This window comes from Myotis myotis, unplaced genomic scaffold (assembly GCF_014108235.1).
Source record: "Myotis myotis isolate mMyoMyo1 unplaced genomic scaffold, mMyoMyo1.p scaffold_m19_p_19, whole genome shotgun sequence".
NCBI classification, from domain to species: domain Eukaryota; kingdom Metazoa; phylum Chordata; class Mammalia; order Chiroptera; family Vespertilionidae; genus Myotis; species Myotis myotis.
This window is the reverse complement of record NW_023416323.1, coordinates 41,091,606-41,119,598: the sequence shown is the minus strand read 5'-3', so window position 1 is coordinate 41,119,598 and position 27,993 is coordinate 41,091,606. Positions and strand designations below refer to the sequence as shown.

Here is a 27,993-nt window from a genome sequence, read left to right as displayed (position 1 = left end):
GAGGCGGGGCAGGTGGGGGCGGGCCCAGGTAGCAGGTTCGGCTGCGCGGGGGCCGGGCGTCGGAGGTAAATACTGGGGCGGTGGGCGCTGGGCGTCGGGACCGGTCCGGGACGCGGGCGAACCAGGCCGGGGAAGGGGCTCCGCCCCGCTGTCCGAGGTGAGTGAGCAAGGGGGCGGGTGAACCGGCGAGCGGTGGGCAGCCGGGGCCTCTCGGGCGCCCCTCCCCGGCCCCTGGACGCCTCCGGCCGTGGCCGTGACCATCGGGCCCTCGGCGCCGGCCCGTTAGCTGCCCCGGCCCCGAGCCGGTCCGGCCCGCGGGACACCGAGCCCGCTGACGTCAGCCCGGCTTCCCCTCGCCCGGGGCTTCCCCACCCCCCGGGCCTTCCCGAGAGGGCTCCCGAGTGGTGGTGGGCGCCTGGCTGCCCCGCCGGGACCCCCGGGGAAGACAGGACTTGGAGCGGGAGCCGCGCAGGAGCCCCTCGCCCCCTGGGACCCCGTGTTTACAAATGGGGAAACCGAGGCACGGGCCGCCGGCCGGCTCCTGACCGCCCGGGCTGGCCTCGGGAGCCCCCCGGCTGTGCCATCTCCCCTCGGCGGGGTGGCGCGTCTCGCATCCGTCGGTCCATGGGTGTCGGGGTGTCTGTGGCTTCCGTCCAGGAAGAGCAGCCGGGGTTCGGGCCTCGCTGATGGCGTGTTCTGCTTTTCCTTTCAGTTTCCCCGTTCCCAGGGAGAGGATGGTCTCTGCCCGGCCCCGGGTTCTTCGGCTGACAGGTGCACCCCGTTGAATGAAACAAGGTACACTTTCCTTTTCCTTCCTGTTTACTATCGTTTTTTTTTCAACCATCTGCTGAGCTGGGTCAGCTGCCCGGTTATTCACGTCCTTGGCATCTTTTCTGTCCCACCCCGTGGCCCTGGCGTGTTTTTAGAGCGGTTGTCACCTTCCAGCCACCAAGCCTCACAGCCTCCCGGTCCCCATCATCCCTGCCCCCCAGGGGACCTAGCTGAGGCGCATCCCCCCACCTTGCTGTCCAGTTCGGGCTAATGGGGATCTTCATAAGGTTGTCCCTTTTGCAGCCCTCGGTTCCCGGAGAAAACCCCAGGCCTCGAGAGAGGGTGGGTGTTCATTCACGTCTTGGTTTTTCCGTCCACCCCCTCATGTCCCAAGTAGACTGAATGGCCCTAAGAATGCAGCTGCCAAGTTCCCACTGGGTGGTGGGTGGATTGGAACTAGAATATTAGCACTGGGACAAAATGGTTGGCTGGAAATCCTGGCGGAAGTTCAGGTACTGTGAACGCCGACTACACCCAGAACAGTTCTCTGACGTTCGGCGACAGATTCTTACGGAGTTCTGGCGAAGGAGCCTCCTCGGGGCGGTGACTCTTGTGAAGAGCCGTGAAGACCAGGGCCCTGGTCGTATAAACCATCAGACCCGCAGCCGCAGCCGCAGCGGTTGCGTGTGGCTGCGCCCTGCCTAGGCTGTGATTTCGTTTGCTTTGAGGAAGTCTTCCGTGCAAGCCGAGAGAAGGGAGTAATTATCTTACTCATCAAACTGTTAATGTTTTGTTCTGACTGTCACACCACAGTTTTCAGTCTGTTGAGGTCTTTTCAATAGTTACGCGGAATCCATAGGCACCAGTCACGGCGCGAGAATCTAGGAAGCCAGTTTCAAATGAACCCCAAACAAGTGGTTTTCGTAATTGTGAAATAGTCCTTATTTTTTTTTTTTAATAATATAACCAACAACGAGGAGGTGTAAACATTGGCCGTGACTTCATTATGAATTAGAGCTATTTTCCAGAGACTTAGGTAAAAATCATTAAAATACTCCCGGCTCCAGAATCTTTTTCTTTCTTTCTTTTAACCTGGAACAATAGTAAAAGGAGGGAATGGAATTTTGGTTTTCACTGTTATCATTTGAGTTAACCAAGTCATTCATTCATTTTGCACGCCCTCAACGCCTGCCATATTGTCAGGCGCGGGTTGGGGGATCAGAAATATAAACGTGAAGGACCTGGGGAATTCACAGTCTGGAAGTTCACTCTAGTGCAAGCATGTCAAAGTTGAGGCCCGCGGGCCGCGTGCCTCGTTTATTTGGCCCGAGGTAGACTTTGAGTTTGACATGCTTGCTCTAGTGACACCGCAGGAGTCCTTGTTTTTCTGCCATGAATTTCCAGGTGCGGGGGCCAGGTGTGTTTTTTAACCTTATAAATCCCAGTTGTTTTAGGGACTGAACACTTGCCTGCTTGGACCACAAGTTCATCCATGAGGAAGAGTAAAGCTGACCGTCTCTTTTCTCATCATCAAATCTCTCTATTTCAGTTCTTTAGCTGTTAGGGAATATAACAGCTTGTTGTTTTAACGAGAGATATTCTTTCTTAACGTGGTCATTATTCTAGCTATCCAGAAGCCTTTGGAAAACGTCCCATGGTCTTTCTTTCTTTGGTCTTCACCCTGACCTTCTTCCCTTGGCCTTGTACGTTAGGGGCAGTATTTCAGCGTGGCCATTTTTATTCTGGCTTAGAGAGCCTCCTGAGGTTTTAGAGCAAGTCCCGATGGCTCAGGGATGCAAACTGGTCTTGAATGAGATCTGTCTTTGTTTTCTTTAGTGAAGTTCTCTGAACAATTATAACCTGATAACCTGAGAATCAAAGTGGCGCAGTATGTTCTGGAGAGTTAACCACTATCAGTTTTTTGTTGCTAAGGCTGTTCAGTTGTACTAGGATTATCTTTAGAACAAGGTACTTCTGACCTGTAATATTTGCGTATATTTGATCACCTTTTTATTGCACTGATAGGAGACTGGTAAATATTTGCATCTCCCAACCCTCATCTCAATTTAATGACTTTGTTTTAATATAATTAAATTCTCCTTTACTCAGGACTCAGACTGTCAGCAAGCTCAGATAACCAGATATAGTTTCCAATCTTTGTGACCTTGAACTGTTTCTCATCTCGAATGTTGTCAAAAGCAAGGCCTTCTGTTCAATATGGTTTTGAGCTTAACTACATTTTGTATTCCAGTTCTTTGGTGATTTTCATTTAGTACCTACAGTAATTATCAGGCTGCTTGCAGTCCCTCAGTTCTTCAGCCTGAAATCAGTGCGATGGCATTTAGATGAACCAGTTGTGGCCTATTAACCCTCAAAGCGAAGTGTCCTATTAGAGGCAGTTAAGCAATGAGACCTGAAAGGCAGGAAGAGAACGCAAGTGAAGGCGGCCATCCTAGCTTACAAAGTCTGTATTTTTCAGGGTCCAACACTGAAAATACTAAAACACTAAAAATACTAAACAAATGGACAGACCTCCTTCAGCGATAAAGAACTCATTGACAATATGACGTAAATCTTTCCCACATCATCTCCTGTCAGTTTTCCCTGCTGGGGTGTCTTAAGACTTGATTGCTGTTCTACATACACCAGTGAAAGGAGAGTGTTGGCATTATATTCTTTCTGACGAGACGGAAAGTCTCTTTATTGACAGATTTCTGCAGTAATGCCATTATATTGATCCGTTCAAGATCACGAAGCGCATCAGCGTGTATAACTCTAGACCACAGCTAAAGTTCCCCATTCAACTCTCTCTGATGATCAGTTGCAATGAAGAGAATCAATTTTTAATATGATAGTTCCTAACCTATTCTTTCTTAATGTATTCTCTCCGAAAGAAGAAAGACCACATGCTTTGTGGTTTTGGAGGATGCTTCTTAAATATTTTATCACTTTTGCTTTGGCTGCTCTAATCTTCTGCTATGGAGTCTCGGCTGACGCGCACTGGTGCTAACGCAAGTTAGAAAGGCGGCACTGCCCCTTCTAGAGTTCGCTGTGAAACATGGTTCGTGGTGACTCTTGTTAAAGTGTCCTCAGCCTTTTTAAACCAAAGCATTAAGTCCAGTTTTACCAGGGACTGTGTCTTAAATGATTTGTAGAAAATACTTTCAATAAAATTCACTTAAAATATAGTATCCTAATGCAGTCACAGAGTAATTTAGTTCAGTCTTAGTAATAGTTCATTGGCACTGATGGTTTTATTTTAAATTGGGACATGAATTGTTAAGCTAGGGAGCCAGTAGAGTAGGTGCTGTTGGCATATAGTAATTATTAAGACTCAAGAAGTCCTTAATTTTACTATTTGAAGGTATAGTTTTTAGAAATTAAAAATTTTCTTTTCAAAATAGAATTGCCATACTTAAAAAGTTTTGTGTGTTGGGGGTGTGCCAAAATATTTGGATCCCTGTTACAGAGAACAGAAGAAGGGCTCACATTTCAAAGGTTGCTGTTTGACCAGCTCAGCCCCTGGGAGCCACCCGGTGCCCATGCAGGTTAATATCCCACCACCTGGCTTCCGAGAAGTGACTGGAAGCAGCAAGGCCGTGGAAGGAGGCCTGTGCACGCTGCAAGAGGCCGTGGGAGGTGGCTGAGGGCAAGGGACAACGGCCGTCTGTCCGTCTGTAGAAGCAGACACGGCTCAGGCGCACGGCCTGAATAGGGCCTGCTCACGAAGCAGCAGACACCTCTGCCCTTTGAGAGTCTCAGTTCACCCTTTATGCTCATATGGGTAATTCAATGGGCAAGGAAAATAGTGCTGTTTCCTTGTTGAATGAAGGCTTTGGGTGGCTGCTGGGGTCGCCCCTAGGGGTTTTGTTTATTTGGTGCCAAGATCCGGTGTCCACAGGTGTCTTATGTAAGTGGCAGATATAAATGGACGCTCTTCCTGCTGAAGTAGACAGCGCCCTCAAGTGGAATGAAGACAAACACATGATCAGAAAAGAAAAGGAAAAGGGAGAGAAGCAGCCATGCTCCCGGCCGGGCCGGCCCTCACCTTGTTGCGCAGACAGCTCAGTGCCGTTGCTGAGGGTGTGGACTCCCTGCCTCGCCTGGCTTGTAGAGGGACGGGCTTTTGACTACTTATCGTTATAGATGCCTCGTTACCCTGCAGCGCATCCTAAAGGAAATGCTGTCCTGTGCATAGATGTGCCAGATTCCTTAATCATTAAGTGATGAAACCTAAAATCCGGTTCTTTAGTTTTAGGAGGGTTTGCGTTTTAATTCCAAGAACAAAAGGGTGAATATGATAGTGCTATCAGCTGCCACTGTTACCTGGGACAATGGAAATGGAGACCTGTCAGAGGGGAGGGAATAAATACCGTATGTAGACACCACAGAGCCCATTCATGCGACAGGGAGTCGATCGGAACTATTGTTGGCAGTAAGACAATGAATTAAAATGACGGGTTAAAGTCCTAATTTGAATTAATGAAATTGTATAGTTTTTAATCATCAATTAGAGTTGAGTAGGCTATTTGAATTTCAAAAGATTAGTATACTTGAAACATTTAAAATGAAAATTGGAAGCTGAAAATCATCTTTTGTGTATTCCTTTCTAGTATACATAGTTAGGTATAAAAACATGTATATTGCTACTATATGGCTATATTTCCTTGGTATGTAGTCCAAGTTTTGATGTCTGCAGAACTGATTTTTTTCAGATATCTTTAATATAATCAGAGTTGCTGTATCTGATGATTTTGATTGTGAGAAATTAAATGATAGCTATGATTAGTATGATTAACATTTGCCTACCGAATGTACAAGATAAGGAAATGAAACAGTCAGAGATAAAATGTTCTGTTGTCAAAATATGGCACATAGATAAATGAATTGTGGCTCAGGATGTGATTTTATGATACTTGATTGAGAAAAGATGTTGAACATAATAGTTATGATGGATAACTTTTTACATAAACTAGGTATACATATAGGAATAATAGTTTATTTGATTTATGTTATTTTTGTCCAAATACAGCAGCTATCCATTTATGTTAGGCAGTTTCTATTAAAAGTGCTACTTTTTAAAGTTTAGAAATGTAAGGATATGCCTATAGGGTCATCTTTTACTTAGAATTTGATTTTACAAATACCAGTGCCTTGAAAACAAACATTATTATATTGTCCTTGAAGATACTTTACAATCGGATCTCTTTAGTGAAATATGTAAAATTACAGTGCGTACAAATAATATGCCTTTTAACCTTTTTAGGTATTTTGGGGGGAATTTTATTTGTGGTGTTTCCCTGGTTGAGTGAGGTTTTAAAGCTTTGAACCTGAGTTCCGGCGCGTGCAGAGCGAAGCGCTCCTCTCTGCTCTCCTCCAGGCTTTGTGTTTCCCTGTCGTTCTGCAGCATGGACACCACGCTGCCCACACCATGCTTGCGGACGGCCACTGAATTTATGTTTTGCGGTTTCGCCACAAACATCGTCGTTCCCCTTTTCTTGAGTTAATATTTTGGAGTTAATGTCACAATGAGTTCAGGCTTATGGGGCCAAGAAAAAGTTACGTCTCCCTACTGGGAAGAGCGGATTTTCTACCTGCTCATCCAGGAATACAGCGTGACCGACAAGCAAACCCAGAAGGTCCTCAAAGTCCCCAAGGGGGCGATCGGGCAGTACGTCCAAGACCGCGCTGTGGGCCACTCGAGGGTCCCGCCGGCCAAAGGCAAGAAGAATCAGATGGGCTTGAGAATCCTGGAGCAGCCGCACGTGGTGCTCTTCGTGGACGAGAAGGATGTGGTGGAGATCAATGAGAAGCACACGGAGCTACTCCTGGCCATCACCAACTGCGAGGAGAGGCTCGTCCTGCTGGACAGCAAAACCAGGCTGAGCAAGGGCCTCCACGTCGACGTGGGCAGCCGCGTGAAGGTGCAGCTGAGGCCCGGGGAGGAAAAGTTCCCCGGGGTCGTGCGCTTCCGGGGCCCCCTGCTAGCGGAGAGGACCGTATCCGGAATATTCTTCGGAGTAGAGTTACTGGTGAGTGTGAGAGACCATGTTCGTGGGCCGTGTGTGTGTGTATGTGTGTGTGTATCTGTATGCATGCATGCATTTTTCCCCTTTAAATACCAAATGTCTGCCCAGGAATTTTCCAGAATTTTTACTGTTTATAATCCTGAGAATTTACTTCCTGGTGATAAATTGAGATGATGCCACAACTGATGTGTTGGAAGCTTTAAAAACAACTTCCTCCTGCAGTAGGAAATGCAAACAGATCATGCAGTTGTTGAAGACGTGCATATCTCAGAATTAAAAAAAAAGTTAGTATTGATTTCAGAGAGGAAGGGAGAGGGAGAGAGAGAGAAATATCAATGATGAGAGAGAATCATGGATCGGCTGCCTCCTGGGGATTGAGCCTGTGACCCTGGGCATGTGTCCTAAACAGGGAATTGAACCGTGACCTCCTGGTTCATGGGTTGATGTTCAACCACTGAACTATACCAGCGAGGCAGAAATTTTAATATTGTCTGTGTTGAAAGGGAACTCTACTGATTGTACACTAATTAATCACATCAGAAAATGGTTAGTTATCTTGTGACATTATCATCTGTAGCTTTCTCAGCTTTTCTTACTGTGTGTTAGTAAGTGATGGAATTTGGAGAAAAGATTTTTTTCTGAATACATTGTGGCAACGTAAACTTGCTGATCGTTGTTCCTGTTAGTTATGTGAAAGTCATCTTGGAACTTCTTTCTACTGAAAAGAGAACCAAGAACTCGTGATAGGTTTTCAAAACGAATATCAATTCTTGAGAACTTAAATGTCGGTACATTTTTGACAGTCTTACAAATAGAATTTCAGGCCTTGTTTCTCCTTGATTTAATGGTCTAAAGCAGTGCGGGTGAAACAGTGGGAGATCTGAATCCCAGCTATGCCGGTTACTAGCTGGGTTGCCAGGTTACTAACCAAGCTACTTCTCTAAGTCGGCTTCCTCGCCTATCAAATAGCACCCGACTTACGGGGTCTTAGTGATACATCAATTCAGGACGTAGCATGCAGCTGGCACATAGTGTGTGCTCAATAAATGGAGCTCGCGTTACCGTTATTTTAGAGTCAAATTTTCTTTCTAAGACAATATTATTGTTCAAATGACAAGGTAGAATTCATCCTGCTCTCTCATAGTAGAATTACAATTTGAAATGAAGTAGTTTTATTTCAGCATCAGATACAGCTTCTTCCTTATTTTCTTAAAAACACCCTAAATCCAGTAGCAATGCTAATAATTCTATTTCTTATATGTGTCATTTGGAAATTTTTCAGTGATTTCCCGGAACTCTCCAGAGCGGATATTTTTTTCTCACGGGTTGTCTCTGTCTATCTGTTTGTCTGTCGATCGATCGATCTATCTTTTTTCCTTTAAAAACAACCACAAAAAACTAGGAAGAAGGTCGTGGCCAGGGCTTCACGGACGGGGTCTACCAAGGGAAGCAGCTCTTCCAGTGTGAGGAAGACTGCGGCGTGTTTGTGGCGTTGGACAAGCTAGAAATCGTAGACGAGGATGACAACGGATTGGAAAGTGACTACGCAGGTCCGGGGGATGCAGCGCCGATGGATTTCCCTCCTCTGGAAATAAACTCCAGGGTTTCTCTGAAAATCGGAGAAGGCTTAGAGTCTGGCACGGTTATCTTCTGTGGCACTTTGCCGGGAAAAGAAACCTTAGGCTATTTCGTTGGTGTGGACATGGTAAGTAAGAAGCTCTTGGGTTACATGATCTCCCTGGATATGGCTATCAGCTCTGTGACCCATTTAGGTACCGATTGGATGCTTTGAATACCAGGTTTCAAATGGACTAATTTGGAGTGATGTAAAGAGCAGGTTCTACTTGATCGCTGGTAAAGGAGCATTGATATGGGACAGGAGACTAGATAGAGAATTGCATGTCCTCTTCTTATCAGTTTGAATAAACTAAAATGACATTTCCCGTCTTTAAATTTGCTGTATGATAGCTGACCAGTAGACAGAAAAACACACCAAAATATATTACATAATACCTTATTTTTCTTTATTTTGAAAAGGTGGTTTTTTTTTTTTTGGGGGGGGGGGTTCTATTTCTCTTTCTTTAATATTTTGCAAAATTGTATTGGCTGGCCTGATTTTAATGAGTAGTGTAAAAATCACCCATGGAAAATACCTGGCTAGAGGAATAGCCCTTGCTCTAGAGGAAGAGACAATTAGAGTATTTTCTGACGATATAACTCACTTAAAAAAAAAATTAAACAAAAATTTTTTATCGTGACAAAATACACATGACATACCATTTACCATCTTAACCGTTTTCATGTGTCCAGGTCAGTGGCAGTAAGCACATCCACATTGTGCATACATCGCCCCATCCATCTCCAGAACTTTCTCGTCATCCCAAACTGGAACTCCATCCCCCTTAAACAGTAACTCCCCACACTCACTCCCCGCAGCCGGCGTTCCCGTGGTAACCTCTATTCTACTTCCTGTCTCTGGGAATTTGCCGATTCTAGGTACCTCGTAGAAGTGCGTCACACAGTGCTTGGTTTTTGTTTGTCTCTCTCATTTTTCATGTCCCCTACACCGCTATTGGTTAGTAATGGCACATTCCAATTCAGTGAGTTGGATGAGACCCGTGGGATTCAGAGGAGGAGGAGAAAAGGCTGAGAACATTTGTGTCACAGATTGAAAATATGGACAAGAATTTGTTAGATATAAAGGAAGAAATTCATACAGAGTTCTGACACACTAGCCCAGCTGTGGGCAAACTACGGCCCGCGGGCCGGATCCGGCCCGTCTGAAATGAATAAAACTAAAAAAAAAAAAAAAGACCGTACCCTTTTATGTAATGATGTTTACTTTGAATTTATATTAGTTCACACAAACACTCCATCCATGCTTTTGTTCCGGCCCTCCGGTCCAGTTTAAGAACCCATTGTGGCCCTCGAGTCAAAAAGTGTGCCCACCCCTGCACTAGCCTGAGTGAGGAGCGGATGTGAGAAACAGACTCTGTACTCACGATGCTCGCGGCGATTACTCCTCCCTATTCAGGTGTGCTTGTTGGTGGGGTATGAATGTTGGGGCCTAAGTTTCTCTTATCCTGTGCTGGGAAATTCTAGGAAATTCCCCTCCACAGCCCTTAGTTAGACAAACATGACTGTGCTGTTTAGACCAACATTTAGTGGCTATTTAACATGAACAAAGTTAGAGCCAGATCAAACCCGTGGGTCCCTCGGGAGAGCTAACAGTTAAGCACGCCTTCACACCATTCTTCTTTTTAAAAAAATACATTTTTATTGATTTCAGAGAGAGAGGAAGGGAGAGGGATAGAGAGATAGAAACATCAATGATGAGAAAGACTCATTGATCACCTGCCTCCTGCACGCCCCCTACTGGGGATCGAGCCTGCAACCCCTGCATGTGCCCTGACCGGGAATCAACCCGGTGACCTCTTGGTTCCTGGTCCACACTCAACCACTGAGCCACATCAGCCGGGCCAAACCATTATTCTTTACATACTCAGTATTAATTTAGAGGAAAGACGGTGAGCTGGGTGAAGGGAGGTTGGAGAAGGAGGGCAGCTGGTCAGTGGGTTAGTCTCCCTTTGCTTCAGGTCACTGGGGCCTCAAACTTGGCAAAAGCCGGGGAGGCCTTGCCCTCCTTAGCTGGCAGCCTGGGCCTCGCCTGGCTCACTGGGGCAGGCTGCCTAACGGTTAGACCCTCCCGCCCCCCGCCTCTCCCCTGCCTCTCCCCTGCCTGTGTCCGTGTTCGGCTGGCTGTGCGAGCATCCTTCTAACCCCTCTCGGGCATTCCTGGAAAGGCGCGTCCTGGCACCGCACTCTCTTCAGTTCCTCGTGTCCCGGTGACGTTTAGCGTGTCGTACACACGGGTGCTCAGCGTGGTTCTCTGGCTGGCCCAAAGAAACAGTTAACCGTGACAGTGTGAGAGGGTTGGGGGAATCTTTTATGGAACCTGCAGGCTGTGATCTTGAAGCTGGTCTGTCACTTCACTTCCAGGATAACCCCATCGGCAACTGGGACGGCAAGTTCGACGGCGTGCCGCTCTGCAGCTTTGCGAGCGTGGAGAGCACGCTCCTCCTGCACATCAACGACATCATCCCAGGTCTGTGCCTTCCGTTTCCGGAGGAAGTGGGTGGCGTTGGAAGGGTGTGCTTTGTTATGAGGATGCAAATACAAGCTTCGAGGTGCATTGTTGGAGCTTTTATAAAATTGGGAATTGCTATTCAATAGACTGTGCTTTCTTACCCCACATGAAAACAAGACAGACAGCGCTTTCTCTCCGAGGATATGTGAGCGCGGGTGCCATTCACCTTTCCTCACCTGTCCATTCTGCGTGTGTGTGCGTGTGTGTGTGTGTGTGTGGGGGGGGGGGACGGGGGGGTTGTTTCTGATACCAGAGGAGTCAGAAATGTGATAAAGTGCTACCTGCTTAAGGGAGAGCCTGGTTGAAACTAGAAACCTAAGCAGAAGTTGGTCGTTTAATCTAGTCTAATGGGCAGGGGCAAGGCGGGAGGCCCAGGCGGGCCCTGTCGGTTTGAGACTCTGTGATTGATCAGGCTTCCTGCCTCTGCAGTCGGCAACGGCTCACTCAGCTTTACATCTTTAAAAAATCCCAACAGTCCTTTATTTCACCCAAACAAGTCGAACCTGATGGCCGCTGTCAGCTGTTGGGTACACCCCTCCCGGCGGCTGCCCCGCAGCACCGTCCTGCTCCTGGTAGATTTCCAGGCATCGCCAGCCCGTTGGTCAGATGCTCCACTGTACACTGACAGGCGGCTGGGCGGGAGACTTACTGAGCGTATGCCATCGGGATAAAATGCCAGGAGGCCTGCATGCAGCAGCCAAAAGTGCCCGAACCCCGAATTAGATGACTTAGATTCTTTTGCATTCTTGACAGACTTACCAGGTAGGTCTGAATTGTCCCCGTTTTGCTGATAAAAAACGCGGGGGCTTAGATCGGGCCCGAGGGGACCACAATTGACCTGGGTGAAGTCCAGACCGGTCAGATCCGAAAGCTCCGTTCACGTGGCCTCCTCACCCCATCCTGTGTGTACACGTGGGCTGTGGAGACCAGCCTGGAAAAATATACTTCGCGGCCTCGCTCGTGTGCTCGAGATGCTGTTTCCATGGAGATGTATTTTGTCTCTAATTCTATGGAAGCTAAATTTTACTGGAACAAGGATGACAAGTGAACAAGCGGTTTGTTTGCTCCCAGTGCGTTTCCATCTCTGCTAATTCTGACACAGAACACTGCGAGTCCCCCTGGTCATCTCAGGCCTCGGCTGCTTCTTCTGTAAACACGGAGGGGCCGATACTGCATGGTCCTGAGGGTCCTGCCTGCACGGTCCGGCCTCCCTTTCCTGTTGGCTGATGATGTGAAATGCTTGTTTGGCGGCGTTAGGAAGCGCTTTCTACGTTGGACTGTAGCTTTACGGCGAGAGCACATAGTTGGAGGCATTGAAGTGACAGCTGCATCTCCGTTTTACTTTGAAAAGTCTGATATACTCTCACCTTGATTTCTCTGAAATCAGTTCTTACTTTCCTGTAAATGGGCTTTCTAGCGATTTCCCTGCTTCTCTTTGGAGCCTGGGTTGCACTCATAGGCGAGCATACATGTGGTCAGACTGTACCCAGGAATATTTAATTGACCTTTTCAAGCCTGTTTATGGAAAGAACATAATTTATGATCTGATAAATCGCAGTGCTTTTTAATGGCGCGATACATGCTTATGTTCAGTTTTGTACAAGGCCATTCGTTCCTTCAAACACAGTCAGCCCGCACTCAGGCTTCTGGCGGGGGTTGAGGTCTAGTACGAAGCAGGACATGAAGCTGCCCACACGGAGCTTTCATCCCCCGAGTGCGGACGGACGGGACGCAGTAGACACAGGGCCAGTTAGATGTGCGCGGTGGAGCGTGGGAAGCGAGGTGAGGGGAAGGCAGTGCTGGGCCTGGGCGGAGGGGCGGAAGGCGAGTACATTTTCTAGAAGTTGGAGCATTTAGCTGAGTTGTACTTGGGGTGTATTATCGTGTAGTAATTCCGCTTCAGAATACAGCACTGATTCTGACACTTTCGATGGCCTTTAATCATTTGTAAAACTATTGTGCAAATACTGCTTCTTTGTTGGGAAGAGCCTTTTGCTGCTCTGTCATTATTTGCTGGTTGTTTATCTTCTGTGAGGATTTGCTTTTACCATTAAAGATCGTGTTTTCCCGTTTCAGATAGCGTGACCCCGGAGAGGAGGCCTCCCAAGCTGGCGTTTGCATCAAGAGGCGCTGGGGACAAAGGTTCCTCCGGTCACAGCAAACCAAAGGTGACAGGTATGGGTGACCGGAGCGCAGTGCTCAGCGGAACTGGGCGGCCGCCTGCCCGTGGCCTTGAGAAGAGGCTCAGGTGTTAGCCTGCCAGGCGGGGAGACTTGCTCCGTTCAGCTGGTTTTAGTCATTTCCTGACATTTTTTATGGATGGAGTTGACCAAGCCAAGGGTTCCAACCTGCTTTGGTTGGAGAAGCGTTTCCGGCGAGGACCTGTGTCTTGCTGGTCCGTATCCGCTGGCTTCTGGAACTCCCTGCTTGCGACATTTGTACCTTGTTTAGAGGTGCAGCTGTACAAACGAATCATTCAGGGCGGGCAAACGTAGTTTTGTAGTTGTGAGCGCGTGAAACACAGAGTTTATTCTTCTTCTGTTATTGTTGATTAATGATGGCATTATTTGTCACCTGAACGACAGTGAGCTGTGTTTGCCCTCCCTGCATGTGGCTAAGATGCCACATGGGATAAGTACACTAGAGGCTAGCTGTGTGGCTCTCACTAACTAGATGTGCACAAATGAAATTCCAGACTGCTAAGCAAACAGTTTGTTCCTCTTCCAGAAGCTCCCCCAAAATAGATGCGCAGTTCTTAGCTCTTTCTGTCAGCTGCCACATATTTCATAGATGTATGGATGGCAGTTATATAAGCTGAAGAGCTCATTTAAAAAGCTGTAAGAACTTTCGCTAACTCAGAAGTGGGTTAGGGGAAGGATATTTTCTCCTCGGTCACCTAGTGAACAAAACTATTTTGGCTCATTTGAAAGGGAATTGTGCTTGAGAAATATTTTATCTGACGTTGGACCTGGGGATACTTAGAATGAAACAGACTGTATAGGTGATAGTATTCTTTGTGCTAACCTTTAGGTGTAGATAGGGTGTCTCAAACACGCGGCCCTCACTTACATAAATAGCCTAAGTATTCTCGTAAGACGTGTTGCTTATGTTGCAGCCGACCTGGTTGTAGGCATAAGCACGGAGCTGGCTGCTGTGAATGGAGGGAAAGCCAGGTGTTGTCTGGTTGCTGGCATCTGCAGCAGCCCTCTCGGTGCTGGGGCGGGTCCTGTCTTAAATGTCTGAGGCATAGCAACACCGACCCTTTTTTACGGCGAGTGAATCTACGATGTAGGAAATAGCGCAGCTTCACTCTCTCCAGAACCAAAGACACTCAGCCAGGAATCTGATGCCCAACGGTTCCAAATGCTTAAACCTTGAATTTTTAAAACTGAATTTGTTCAACGTTTGAAGGTTCCCTCCTTCTGAGAGCAACTCTTCTAAATATTAGAGGCTAAATCTGTGAGCCCACGGGTTTGTCAAATGAAATTGGGGAATGGTGATGCTGACATTCGGATATAAGCCAGTACATGAGATGATTAAAAAACATTTTCTAAAAGCAGTTTGTTTAAAAATGTATATGGTTTTCTTTAAACTTACTTGTTTCCCCTCCTATGTTGAGTCTTGGTTGGAAGAATCTTTCAGGTTCTTCCAAAATGGTTACCAGAGTTTGAAAAGCCGCCGGCGCTGATGAAGCAGGTCCGTGGGCATCGATGGGCTGTGTGCAGTTAACACCACGCGCGTGTTTATTTCAGCGATGGAAACGCTTCCACACCAGATTGCCTTTGTGTTTAAAAGGAGCTTTTCTTGTTCCATAGGCTCTACCTCAGACCCTGGAAGTAGAAACCGATCGGAATTATTTTATACCTTAAATGGGTCTTCTGTGGACTCACAGCTGCCACCCAAGTCAAAAAACACGTGGTACATCGATGAAGGTAATCCCAGCCTTAACTCAGCAGAGAGGAATGGCGTTGCCACCCAGAGCTGCAGTTTGGGGAAATTGAATGAGTAATATTGCTGAACTGAAATATTGTGCACAGCTTGAACTGCACGGCCGAGATTGGTAAAACTTTTAGAAAATGTATTAGCAGCTGTTCTCTTGGCCCAGCGGACCTGCGGGTAGCAGGTCTCTAGAATCAGTGAGTCATTTAAAGACCTCTCCATCAGGTCTTCGTCTCTTTAACACACGCCCTTTGAAAACCCTTCCTTCCCGTGGTTCTGGCCATCGTGTTCTCCTGGTTCCTCCTTTTCTTCTTCGTCTGTTCAACACGTGTGTTTGGGTGCTTACTGTGTGCCAGGCATTCTTCTTGGCGCCGGGGTTACATGTGAGAAATAGGCTTGGTCCTCGCCCTGGCGGTGTTTACGATCAGGTTGTTAAAGTAGATCAGTGTGGTCAGCGATCAGACGCAGGTAGAGTTGCAGCGGTGGGGGCGGGGGAGGTGCGTGGCCGTGCGTGGCTGTGCGTGAGGCCTGACTTTACTTGGGGCTCAGGCTGTTTCCCCAGGAAGTGACAGGCGCTAGATTCACCGGAGCAGTGCGGTGGGTGAAGGGAAGGGTCAGGAAGGCCTTGCAGGCGGAGGGAACAGCGTATGGGAAGCTTCGTGGGCAATGGAGCCTGGGGTTCAAGGGCGAAAGAGCCAGAGCAGCTAGAACAGAGGGGCCTAACTCTCCTGGGAAGGCACCAGGCCCAGGGCACGTGAGGCCTGGCCCTAGTGGAAGGCACTGGAAGCCCCAGAAGGGCTTGCAGCGAGGCGTGACCCGACCAAGCTTCCGTTTTGAAAGGCTCACCCTTGCTGCAGCGTGGGCAGGGGTCGGAGCAGGCCTGTGTGAACGCCTGGGCCCGGGATGGCTGCTGGGGCTCGGTCCTGGATGGTGGGAGCGGGGACGGGGCTGCTGGGGAAGAGCTGGGAGCGGGTGGCTCTGAGCCATGTGGGAGGGAGTTGACAGGACTCCCGGAGAGTCTAGGCGTGAGAGCTGAGGAGGAGAGATGTCATGCCGACTCCGTGGTTTCTGGTTTGCACACTTGGGTGATTGTGGAGGAAGGCGAGGGGTTGCTTTTGACTGTGAGGGTTGGAGGGCCTTTTAGACTCCAGGGGTGACTTGTCACACAGCCAGTTGGAGATACAGATCTGGGGCTTCGAAGAGAGGGAAGAGCTGGAGAAAGGGAGCTGTCGGCTGCCTTCATGCATGTGGCGATCAAAGTCCCAGGATAGTGTCGTAAGGAGAGAGTGGATGGAGGGTGCGGGCGAAGGCTGAGCCTCGAGGAACTTAGTGGCTGGAAGGAATCATTCTCTCCACTCTCTCCTCTGAGCCTCCAGCATCTTTAATTTAATCTTTCCCTTCTGTTTGTTTTTTAAATTAGAGTTCTGTAAGTTTGCATATGTAGACTCCTAGTTCTGCATATTTTGAGCTTTATATACAAGGATTTGGACTGTAGGTATCTGTGTAGTTTCCCTTCTCAACATTAGGTCCCTAAGATTCCTCCCAGTTCTAGTGCATGAGTATAATTTTTCATCGCCACATCGTATTCCGTCCCCATTAGGTTTCTTCTTCTTTTTGCCTTTTTTTTTTTTTTTTTTTTTTACTGATTTATAGACCTTTTCTAAATTCCAATCCTTTGTCAGATACAAGGATGGGAGAAATTTCTCCTTGTTTGGGCTCATATTTTCAGTCTTACTGTGATGCCTCTTACTGAACAAGCAGCTCTTCATGTTCACGTGACCATGTTTGCCCGTTTCTTCCGTTGCTGTGTATAGACCAGTGATAGCGAACCTTTTGAGCTCGGCGTGTCAGCATTTTGGAAAACCCTAACTTAACTCTGGTGCCGTGTCACATACAGAAATTTTTTGATATTTGCAACCATAGCAAAACAAAGACTTACATTTTTGATATTTATTTTATATATTTAAATGCCATTTAACAAGGAAAAATCAACCAAAAAAATGAGTTTGCGTGTCGCCTCTGACACGCGTGTCATAGTTTCGCCATCACTGGTGTGTACTCACATTTAAGACCTTTCTCTCCAACCTACCGTCGTAAAGAACACTCCCCTCTGCTGTCTCCCCAGAAGTCACAGGTTTGCCATTCACGCTGTTTCTGAGCCACTGGGCGTGACTTCGGGTGGAGCGTGGGTGACTGGTGGTCCGCACCTAGCTCCTGCTTCCCCACCGGCCGCAGTGCCGCCAGCAGCTTTCGGCTTCGGGTCTCTCTACTGTGTTTTCTCCCTCATTCATTTCTGGTTTTATTCAAAATTTCCTTTTCACTACTTTTTGGTTCTTCTAGCTTCTTCAGTTGTATGCTGAGGTCATTGATATCATCTTTCTTTTTTCTAAAATAAACGATTAAGTCCGTACATTTCCTTGAAGGTCTGACTTTAGACATGCCCCACGGATGTTGGTTTTCTCTGCCTTTTTCTTTTCTTTAAACACTTACACCAGTTTTCTTTGGTCCGTTTGTTACGGAGAAGCATCTTTCTTAAATGTCGTGGCGTCTTTTGTGGTGGTTTCTACCCTCACTGTGCCATGGACAGGGAGGAGAACCCGTCCAACCCTAATCGATACTAGATGTTTATGGATTGGACAGCGGGGTGGCGTCTACTGAGGTGGAAACGGGGAGGTGGGCGGAGGCTGAAGACGTGGTGAGGACACATCGGGGCTGTGTGCGGTGGCGTCCCGCCAGGGGGCGGGCGGGCAGTGGGGCCCCGTGTGCGGGCGCCTGCGGGGCGGTGGGGCCTGCCTACGCCCTGCGATGCGTCCCTCTCACCGAGAACGCCTCTCTGTAGCTGCCGAGGACTCTGCCACGTCGCTTACCGAGCTGCCTCCAGAGCTGGGACAGGCGTCGCCCCCTCCGCAGCCCCCGGCCATGAACTCGCTGTCCAGCGAGAGCCGATTCCACTCCTTACCCTTCAGCCTGACCAAGATGCCCAATGCCAACGGCACCATCGGCCACAGCCCGCTCTCCCTGTCCGTCCAGTCGGTGATGGGCGAGCTGAACACCACGCCCGTCCCGGACAGCCCGCCCGCGGCCGCGTCCCCCGGGAGCTGCCACGGGCTGGAGGTGGGCTCGCTGGCGGAAGTCAAGGAGAACCCTCCTTTCTACGGGGTGATCCGCTGGATCGGGCAGCCGCCGGGCCTCAGCGACGTCCTCGCCGGGCTGGAGCTGGTAACGTCCCCCGTCTGGAAGCGCCCCTCTGCTAGCGGGACGGGCGGGTCTCCCCTGCTCCGCGCTTTGCTGAAATGTTGTATGTTCAGTCACGTGAGAGCAGTTTTACTCCCGTGTCGCCTGACTTCCCCTGCCACCCAGTGACCTCTGGTCACCTGTTCCGAAGTGACAGCCGATCAGCGGCCGGGAGTTCATGTTTAGGCGCATTGTGTGAAACAGGACGCCAGGGAAGCAGCCCCTGATCAGCCCGTTTTCCTTCCCGGCCTCCCTCCCAGTCAGCGCTAATGTCCGCATCACTGGCTGTAGATTCATCCCCATTTTAAGAAATCTTTTGGGGTCTTCACCAGAAGGAGAGGTTTTCCCTTTGGAGATTAGGAAAGTGTATTGCTTGACATTTCATAATCGAAAGAGGAGAATTGAGTGCGTTTAGCTTTATTTAGATGGGGGTCTGTGGTATCTGCATGCTCGTTAATGCTGCTTTGGGGGGGGAGTTGGTAAAATGAACAGCCTCTCCCCCCTTTCCCCCTTCCCCGCCACACGCGGAGTTTTAATATTTTAGGAAAAGGTGCAGGAAGGTCAGTTAGCCGGGGAAGGTTCCACATGGATTCTGAGGGGACCACTGAGGGCTTCGTGCCAGATTAAGGAGCGAATTTCTGAAATCGTTAGCTGTGGGCCGCAATGCTGATGAGCCAGCCTTTTCCGGAGGGGTCCTCAGTACAGGTGGGGTGCGGGGTTCCGGGAAAGGGTGCAGGCACACAAGCCTTAGTTCTTGGCACGCTACCCCTGCACGAGGCAGTGAGGCCTGGGCCCATCTCTCCCCCAGGAGGACGAGTGCACGGGCTGCACGGACGGCACCTTCCGGGGCACCCGCTACTTCACCTGCGCCCTGAAGAAGGCCCTCTTCGTCAAGCTGAAGAGCTGCCGGCCCGACTCGAGGTTCGCGTCCCTGCAGCCGGTGTCCAACCAGATCGAGCGCTGCAACTCTCTAGGTACCTGCCCTCCCTGCGTCTGCAGGGCTCGGTCTGACCTCAGCCGCGGCAGGAGACAGCGGGGCCGTGGCAGGCGGCGGGGCTGTGGCAGACAGCGGGGCCGTGGCAGGCGGCGGGGCTGTGGCAGACAGCGGGGCCGTGGCAGGCGGCGGGGGCCGTGGTAGACAGCGGGGCCGTGGCAGGCGGCGGGGCCGTGGCAGACAGCGGGGCCGTGGCAGGCGGCGGGGGCCGTGGTAGACAGCGGGGCCGTGGTAGGCGGCGGGGCCGTGGCAGACAGCGGGGCCGTGGCAGGCGGCGGGGCTGTGGCAGGCGGCGGGGCCGTGGCAGGCGGCGGGGCCGTGGCAGGCGGCGGGGGCCGTGGTAGACAGCGGGGGCCGTGGCAGGCGGCGGGGCCGTGGCAGGCAGCGGGGCCGTGGCAGATGTGTGTCTTGCAGCCTTCATCAGGCCTCTGAAGCGGTCAGAGTTGTTGCCTGGTGTGTAAGGAAGCTACAGTTATCCTAAGCGGGGACGTTTAAGGAAAGGAAAAGCCAGGCAAACGCGTTGGAGACTTAGGAAGTGAAAATCGTGGGATTTATTTTTGTCTTCCCGTGGACGACAGGCATGTGGTTTTCAACAGCCCGGGAGGTAGACGTGTGCGTTTGGGGCACGACTCCCTGCTCAGCCTCGTTCCGGGGCGTCGGTGAGCGTGTGCTGTCAGCAGTGCCGCCCCTACGTGCCAAGTGCACGAGTCCGCGCCTGGCACGCAGGCAGCGCTCACAGCGGCAGCGCAGCGGGCTCCACGCAGGGCGGAGCGCGTCCCCGTGGCGGCGGCTCCCGTGCCGCCCCTCCCGGGTGACCGTGGGGAGCATTCCGGGGCCAGGCAGCCGCGCAGGAAAACCCTCCTGGGAAGACATTTCTCCTGCGGCTGAGGTAGTACCTCGGAATTTCTGTTTTCTTTTCCAACTTGAAAGGACACATCTTCAGACAGTGAAGTATTTGGGGAACAAAATACCTTGCGTGGCAGGTGCTTTTTCACATTAACTCCTTCGTATTCTGCAGCGATTTCTAACTTGTGGAGGCAGTGAGGCTGGAAATGCACAGTAACAGTAACCCCAACCTACCCTTACCTTAGCTTTGAGCTGAGAAACAAATTTTGCCTCAAAATACAAAAGAATATTTTAAGTGAAGACATATACAGGGATGCCTGTGGTCATAGTTTAAAAGAATGACTGTTTCCACCTCTGTTTTCTTCTTTTCAGCCTTTGGAGGCTACTTGAGTGAAGTCGTGGAAGAAAATACTCCACCGAGAATGGAAAAGGAAGGTTTGGAGATCATGATGGGGAAGAAGAAAGGCATCCAGGGCCATTACAATTCTTGTTACCTGGACTCGACCTTATTCTGGTACGTTTACAATGAACCCCGGAGGAATAGAGCGCCCTGGGCAGTGAGTGTGTGTGTGTGTGTGAGAGAGAGAGAGAGGGAGAGAGGGAGAGAGGGAGAGAGGGAGAGAGGGAGAGAGGGAGAGAGGGAGAGAGGGAGAGAGGGGGAGAGAGGGGGAGAGAGAAGGAGAGGGAGGGAGAGAAGGAGAGGGAGGGAGAGGGAGAGAGAGGGAGAGAGAGAGGGAGAGGGAGAGACTGCTCACTGCCTTTGCGTAGAGCGACTGGGTGTCTGCACCTGAGACGGAAGGGAGGCTTGCATTTCATTATGTGCGGCCTATACTCCTTGGGAGCCGGGCTCTTGGGACCCCGTATCATGGAAAGCACGGATTTCTCTTGTTTGTTCCCCAGACGTGGCGGCTTGTTCTTCACATTCTCTTCAGTGTGTGTTTCTCGAAATGGTAATGGGTTGACAGCGCGAGGACAAATCCTGTCTGTTTTGCAGCTTGTTTGCCTTCAGTTCCGTTCTGGACACCGTGCTGCTTAGGCCCAAAGACAAGGACGACGTGGAGTATTACAGCGAGACGCAGGAGCTGCTGCGGACGGAGATCGTCAACCCGCTGCGGATGTGAGTAGGGCCGTTGTTGCTGCCTGAGCGCGGCGTCCTAGCTGCTGTTTCTTGGTAAAGTTATTAGTTTCCGCCTGGTTTTTATTTAATACGAAATGGGTGGGATTTATTCTCTTGATGGAGTTTTAGTGATGTGTTTAGCCTTTGGTCCTGGTACTGCCTCTACTCATGTAATTTTGAATCTGGCCGAGGTGTGGCATGCAGCGTGTGTCCCGGAGCGTGGGCCCAGTGGGGGACGGCGCCACGGGGCAGCAAGGCAGGAGGCTCCCCTCTCCTCACAGAACCGAGGCCAGCCGCGGCAGTCACTGTGCCTCTCAGTCCCAATGATCCTCTGGCTGCTTAAGCCTGATTTCTTTTGGGAGGAAAGGAGCCACGGAGAGTTTTATTGGTTGGGTAGTGAGTGTTCGTGCATTCTTTATCTCTGCAGCCAACATATAGTGAGCACCTTGCACTTAACATAAAAAATTTAAAACAGATCAGCCAGGTCTGAGTGGCCCTTGGGCAGCCTACAGCGGCCTCTCGCGTCTCTTCTGCAGCCACTGGAGTAAGAGTTTGTCGCGGGTGGACGGTGTGGAATGCACCCTGTGCTCAGACAGACACGAGCGAAAGTGTCACATGACGATGGCGGGTTTGAGAGCACATTTTAGATTTTCAGTGTCTTAGCACCACCCTTTGCCCTGCCTCCTGGTGGCTGTCTCATGCTTTAATACTAAAAGGACTCTCTCGCTCTCTCTCAAAGTTACATATTCAGTTCTATAAAGTTAGTTCTGATTTCTTAAGCAAATAGCATTAACCAGTCATCATAAAATCAAAGTATTTTTTCTTGTATTAGTATATGGTAGTTATTTTTAGGGTATAATAGTGTCTGAGATAATTCTTATTCCAGATTCTTAACTTTTCAAACTCACCCCCGTAAAGCAATAAAAAGGAAAAAAAGAAGCCTGTAAGTGTATTTTTCAAAATAATTGTCTAGCCTATTGATTTATGACATGCTGAAGTTATATAAGGAATTTGTGATTATCAAAATATGTTCTATGAATTGAATGTGTGTGCCAGTATTAATTCATATTTTTACTAACATAGATATGGATATGTGTGTGCCACAAAGATTATGAAACTGAGGAAAATACTTGAAAAAGTTGGGGCTGCGTCAGGATTTACCTCTGAAGAGAAAGGTGACTGTCTTCCCTCCCAGGACCTGCCCTAAGATGACCTGCCGCCCTGCCACGTGACGGCCCTGCAGCGCGGGGAGGAGGTTTTAAACAGACACGTCCATGCGGTGTACAATTGTCTCCCCTTTTATTTTTAATTTTTATTATTTTTTAATATATACTTTTATTGGTTTCAGAGAGGAAGGGAGAGGAGAGGGAGATAAAAACACCAACGATGAGAGAGAATCGTTGATCGCTGCCTTCTGCACGCCCCACACTGGGGATCAAGCCCGCAGCCCAGCATGTGCCCTGACCAGGAATTGAACCTTGACCTCCTGGTTTGTAGGTCGACACTCAACCACTGAGCCACGCTGGCCGGACTGCTCCCCCTTTTAAAATGCTGTCTCTCTTCTAAAGGGAGTGGCAATATGGAAGAGAGGGCTCCGTGAGCAGCGGGCGGGCTGTAGGCAGGCGGTGGGTATCCGGGAGTGTTCCTTCCCAGCGTTCCCATCCAGCGGCCCATTGGACCCCTCTCCCTGGGAGGGTGGTCGGCTCAGCCACACCGTCCCACGGAGCCTCCTGCCGCCAAGGGTGATGTTACGGTCAGAGTCAGCGTTTTGTCTGTTCGTGGCTGCTGGCTTTCCTCCGAGATGCAGCTCCTGACTCTGAACGTGCTCACAGCGTGTTGGAACTAGCAGTAATGCTTAGAGACTTGGTAATTATTTAAGTGTCAGGAAAATACAAGGTCGTACGTACTTCAGGCTTCATTCCACTGACCTGAAACCCCTCCAAAGAAATTAAAATGATGTCATCATGTGTGAATGATTATACCTTTTCAAATGCAATAATATCATGACAAAGTTAGAGCTTAATATTTTATCATATCCTTTGTATTTTTAGTTAGGAAAACATGAGAACTGTGCTTTTAATTGAAATAAGATTGACTGTGAAACTGGATTCACTATAGGTAGATGGCTGTTATAAAAAATAGAATGATTTAAAAGTTTGGCAGGGACTTATTTGATTTTTTATTTTCTCCTAGATCCTGAAGAATTCTTGAATATCTTGTTTCATCATATTTTAAGGGTGGAGCCATTGTTAAAAATAAGGTAATGTTCACGTTTTTATATACGCCCTGGAAAAGAAACATCTTGTCCCCTCCGCCATTGGCTGCCGGCGAGGCCCTCAGGGGTTACGTCACATCCGTGCGTTAGGGTCTCCACGGGCTCCGTCCCACAGGCACATTAATTCCCACCGTCGTCTTCTCCGCAGCACTAACTTATTCTCTCAGGGACGCATTGAATAAAAACAGAATCCCGAGACCTGGACGAATGGATGGCTGGGGAGAGAGACGTTTAGTTATTTTATCTAAGTTATTGCCTTTGCCCCGTTGGTCTGATGTCGGAAGTTGCACATCAAATGCGCAGTTTTCTGTTCTCCGACACTGTTGGAGCCATTCACGTTGTGATGTAAGCATTTCACAAGGAAACTCTGTGGGGTTTTCTTTCAGGTCAGCAGGTCAAAAAGTACAAGATTGTTACTTCTATCAGATTTTTATGGAAAAAAATGAGAAAGTTGGAGTTCCTACGATCCAACAGCTGCTGGAGTGGTCTTTCATCAACAGCAGCCTGAAGTTCGCAGAGGTCAGTGGCCGTGGCTGGTGTTTTATAGGGAAGTTCTGACCGGGAGTCAGACCCTGACCTCCTGGTTCACAGGTCGACGCTCAGCCATTGAGCCACGCAGGCCGGGCTCGCAGGGAACGTTCCCCAGCGCTTTGATTCTAAAACACTCCCCTTTCCAGGCCCCGTCATGCCTGATCATCCAGATGCCTCGCTTCGGGAAGGACTTTAAGCTGTTTAAGAAGATCTTCCCTTCCCTGGAGCTGAACATCACAGACCTGCTGGAGGACAGTGAGTGGGAGCGCTGTGTGCTCTGCTGGCTCCTCAGAGAGTCCGCAGGGCGCCCTCCACTGCGGGGGGAGCGGGTGCAGGCCTTCCGCAGGCTTCCGTGTCTGCGCCGCCGGGAGTGCGCGGCGAGAGTGCATTCTGAGAGCATTGTCAGAGATGCCATGTGTATTTTCACGCGCACAGGTTCACTGGTGCCTGAGTAAGAGTTAGAAGCAATTTGTATGTGACCAAGGGGCGAGCTGTTAAATGAATTACGGTGTATACGTCCTGTGTTAGAAGACCCGTAGTGTGAAAGTGATGACGTGACGTTAAGTAAAAGGTCATGTCGATATTTTGTAAAGAGGAGCTATAAACACACACACGCACACACACACACACAGCATTGTACACGTGCAGATGTAAAGGCTGGGGAAAGGAGCTGTGGACACACACACACACACACAGCACTGTACACATGCAGATATAAAGGCTGGGGAAAGGAGCTGTGAACACACACACACACACACACACACACACACAGCACTGTACACGTGCAGATATAAAGGCTGGGGAAAGGAGCTGTGAACACACACACACACACACACACAGCACTGTACACGTGCAGATATAAAGGCTGGGGAAAGGAGCTGTGAACACACACACACACACACACACACACACACACACAGCACTGTACACGTGCAGATGTAAAGGCTGGGGAAAGGAGCTGTAGACACACACACACACACACACACACACAGCACTGTACACGTGCAGATGTAAAGGCTGGGGAAAGGAGCTGTGAACACACACACACACACACACACACAGCACTGTACACGTGCAGATGTAAAGGCTGGGGAAAGGAGCTGTGAACACACACACACACACACACACACACAGCACTGTACACGTGCAGATGTAAAGGCTGGGGAAAGGAGCTGTGAACACACACACACACACACACACACACACAGCACTGTACACGTGCAGATGTAAAGGCTGGGGAAAGGAGCTGTGAACACACACACACACACACACACACACACACACACACCACTGTACACGTGCAGATGTAAAGGCTGGGGAAAGGAGCTGTGGACACACACACACACACACACAGCACTGTACACGTGCAGATGTAAAGGCTGGGGAAAGGAGCTGTAGACACACACACACACACACACACACAGCACTGTACACGTGCAGATATAAAGGCTGGGGAAAGGAGCTGTGAACACACACACACACACACACACACACACACACACACACAGCACTGTACACGTGCAGATGTAAAGGCTGGGGAAAGGAGCTGTGGACACAGGAGCTGTGTGGACGTGCGAGGCGGGAGGATGGAGGCCGTGCCCTTGCTTTGCCAGTGGCCTCTCTCGCTAACTGAAACGGGATGCTGTCAGCTTTCCCTGCGCCGCCTGCATCGTTGAAAGTCCTTCAATAGACTCTTCATAGTTCGGGGGAAGCGCCCTAGAACATATTAATTTAAAAAATTGTCATTTGGTCAGAGAAATTTTTAAAGTTATCCTGAATCCACGGAAATCCAATTTAAAGCTTAAGGGGGTGGGGAGGGAGAGCCTGTTTTGAGCCCATGAACATTGTCCTTTTTAGAGCTTAAGGTTTTAATGTTTTTCATGAAAGAGTGCATTTTAAAGGCCCCTCCCCCTCCGCCCCAGCCCCCCGACAGTGCCGCATCTGCGGAGGGCTGGCCGTGTACGAGTGCCGCGAGTGCTACGAGGACCCCGACATCGCGGCCGGGACCATCAAGCAGTTCTGCAAGGACTGCAACACCCAGGTGAGCCCCCCGCGGCCGCGCGCGCACTCCGCAGGCGGTGGGCTCGGAGGAGTTCTCGACTCATCACGAACGCCCGCAGGTTCACGGTCAGGGAGCCGGGTTCCTGCCCGTGTGCACCTGGCAGACTCCCGTGAGGACTGGGTTGCGGGCCCGGGAGGAGTCAGGCGAGGGAGTGGAGCCAGCACCAGCCTCCCTGAGCCCGGCTCCTGCTGCTCTGTGTAGGTGCACCTCCACCCCAAGAGGCTGAACCACAAGTTTAACCCGGTGTCCCTGCCCAAAGACCTGCCCGACCGGGAGTGGAGGCACAGCTGCGTCCCCTGCCAGAAGATGGAGTTGTTCGCCGTGCTCTGCATCGAGACCAGCCACTACGTGGCCTTCGTCAAGTACGGCCGGGACGACTCCGCCTGGCTCTTCTTCGACAGCATGGCCGACCGGGACGGTAACCACTCACTCTCAGCTCCCGTGGGGCCGCGTCCCGTCCGCGGGGACAGTGTGGGGAGGCCCCCAGGGACAGCGGGTGACAGCATGGCCGACCGGGACGGTAACCACTCACTCTCAGCTCCCACTCACTCTCAGCTCCCGTGGGGCCGCGTCCCGTCCGCGGGGACAGTGTGGGGAGGCCCCCAGGAACAGCGGGTGACAGCATGGCCGACCGGGACGGTAACCACTCACTCTCAGCTCCCATGGGGCCGCGTCCCGTCCGCGGGGACAGTGTGGGGAGGCCCCCAGGGACAGCGGGTGACAGCATGGCCGACCGGGATGGTAACCACTACTCTCAGCTCCCGTGGGGCCGCGTCTGTGGGGACAGTGTGGGGAGGCTCCAGGGACAGCCTGTGAGGGTCTGAGGCCTGGGCTGCACTCGCAGCCCTGCTGCTAAAGGGCGATGCTGTGCTGCCCCCCAGGCAGGGGGCGCCCCTGACGGAAGACCCTGAGCTTCTGTCAGCTGAGGGGCTTCCTTCGCAGCTTCGTCCTCTCGGGGCCCAGGCTCCTCATTTCTGCACAAGCCTGGTCGCCGGGTGTTGAGGGCCCCGGGCCAGGCTCTGTGGGAAGGATATGGGGGTGCGGGAGCAGTTACATGGAAGGAGAGAGAGTGCTCATTCCACTAGATCGCCCCCCGCCCGCTGCAGGGTCATGGCGAGGGGCATGCGTGTCGGGCAGCTGAGCGCTGTGCGTCCGTCTGTATCATTATCGCCCACTGAGCACAGAGGGCGCGGGGAGGCGGGTGTGGGCTTTGCTCAGGCTGTGTCCTCTCGCCAGTTTTCTTCACTCTTGGCCCCAGAATCCCTTCAGAAATAAAACAAAATGATAACACCGTTGAGAGCAAAAGAGGCTTTAACTTCTAGGAATCAGAAGTGAAGTCAGTCCAGATGCTGGCAGTTCCCCTTCCCTGGGCTGCAGGTGTGAGATGGCGCGGGCGGCGGGCAGCAGCGGGTGGAGAACTTGACCCTGAGCCGCGCTCTTCCTGTCCACAGGTGGTCAGAACGGCTTCAACATCCCTCAGGTGACCCCGTGCCCCGAGGTCCGGGAGTACCTGAAGATGTCGCCGGAGGACCTGCACTCCCTGGACACGCGGCGCATCCAGGGCTGTGCGCGCAGGCTGCTGTGCGACGCGTACATGTGCATGTACCAGAGCCCCACCATGAGCCTGTACAAGTAGCGGCAGGTGCAGAGCCGCCCCGACGGCCTGCCCTGCGCCCGGGGCTCCGCCCGCGTCCCTGGCGGCAGGGGGGTCGCCGTGGGAGGACCCGTCAGAGAAGAGCTGCTCTGTGTTCCTGGAGTCTCTAAGGAGAAGCGTGTGCACTCTGGCGTTTAAGATCGAAATGAAGTTATTAAAGCAGAAGCTTTAAGTCCAGGGCGGTGATCACGTGATCTCCTTGGAAGCACATCGTCCTACTTGTGCCCGGTTCAGACCTCTTCTCGTCCACCGAGAATGTAAATAAACGTGTCTTCTTTACGGACCAAGGATATGAAATCGCTCTCCTTTGTAGCTAAGGGTTGCGTGAGGAAGAAATGTTTGGTGTTGTTAAGAGACGGCTTTCCATCGGCTATTAAAGTTGTGTTGAGTTGAT

General features: G+C 50.5%; 1 protein-coding gene across 4 annotated transcripts; it reads left to right on the top strand.

The window, feature by feature from the left end:
• Positions 1 to 27,992, top strand: CYLD (CYLD lysine 63 deubiquitinase). Of its 4 annotated transcripts, XM_036345324.1 has the most exons (18): positions 1 to 157; positions 713 to 795; positions 6,179 to 6,803; positions 8,203 to 8,505; positions 10,800 to 10,905; positions 13,024 to 13,122; positions 14,763 to 14,879; positions 17,726 to 18,105; positions 18,929 to 19,094; positions 20,333 to 20,474; positions 20,955 to 21,077; positions 22,161 to 22,252; positions 23,271 to 23,337; positions 23,739 to 23,871; positions 24,030 to 24,138; positions 25,806 to 25,924; positions 26,147 to 26,363; positions 27,397 to 27,992. In XM_036345324.1, exons 3-18 carry the CDS (start codon positions 6,300 to 6,302, stop codon positions 27,579 to 27,581), a joined length of 2,862 nt encoding a protein of 953 aa, XP_036201217.1. In that variant the 5' UTR covers positions 1 to 157; positions 713 to 795; positions 6,179 to 6,299; the 3' UTR covers positions 27,582 to 27,992. The 4 variants fall into 4 exon arrangements, with proteins under 4 accessions (XP_036201217.1, XP_036201220.1, XP_036201218.1 ...); XM_036345327.1 differs by lacking the exon at positions 8,203 to 8,505; XM_036345325.1 differs by lacking the exon at positions 27,397 to 27,992 and having other exon boundaries at positions 25,806 to 26,054; positions 26,147 to 26,330.
• Position 27,993: the final 1 nt, after the last annotated feature.

Coding starts and splice junctions, on each gene's coding strand:
- CYLD (XM_036345324.1), top strand. CDS start 6,300: ATGAGTTCAGGCTTATGGGGCCAAGAAAAAGTTACGTCTCCCTACTGG. Junction 6,804..8,202: donor TCTTCGGAGTAGAGTTACTG/GTGAGTGTGAGA, acceptor ACAAAAAACTAG/GAAGAAGGTCGTGGCCAGGG. Junction 19,095..20,332: donor CGAGCGCTGCAACTCTCTAG/GTACCTGCCCTC, acceptor TCTTCTTTTCAG/CCTTTGGAGGCTACTTGAGT.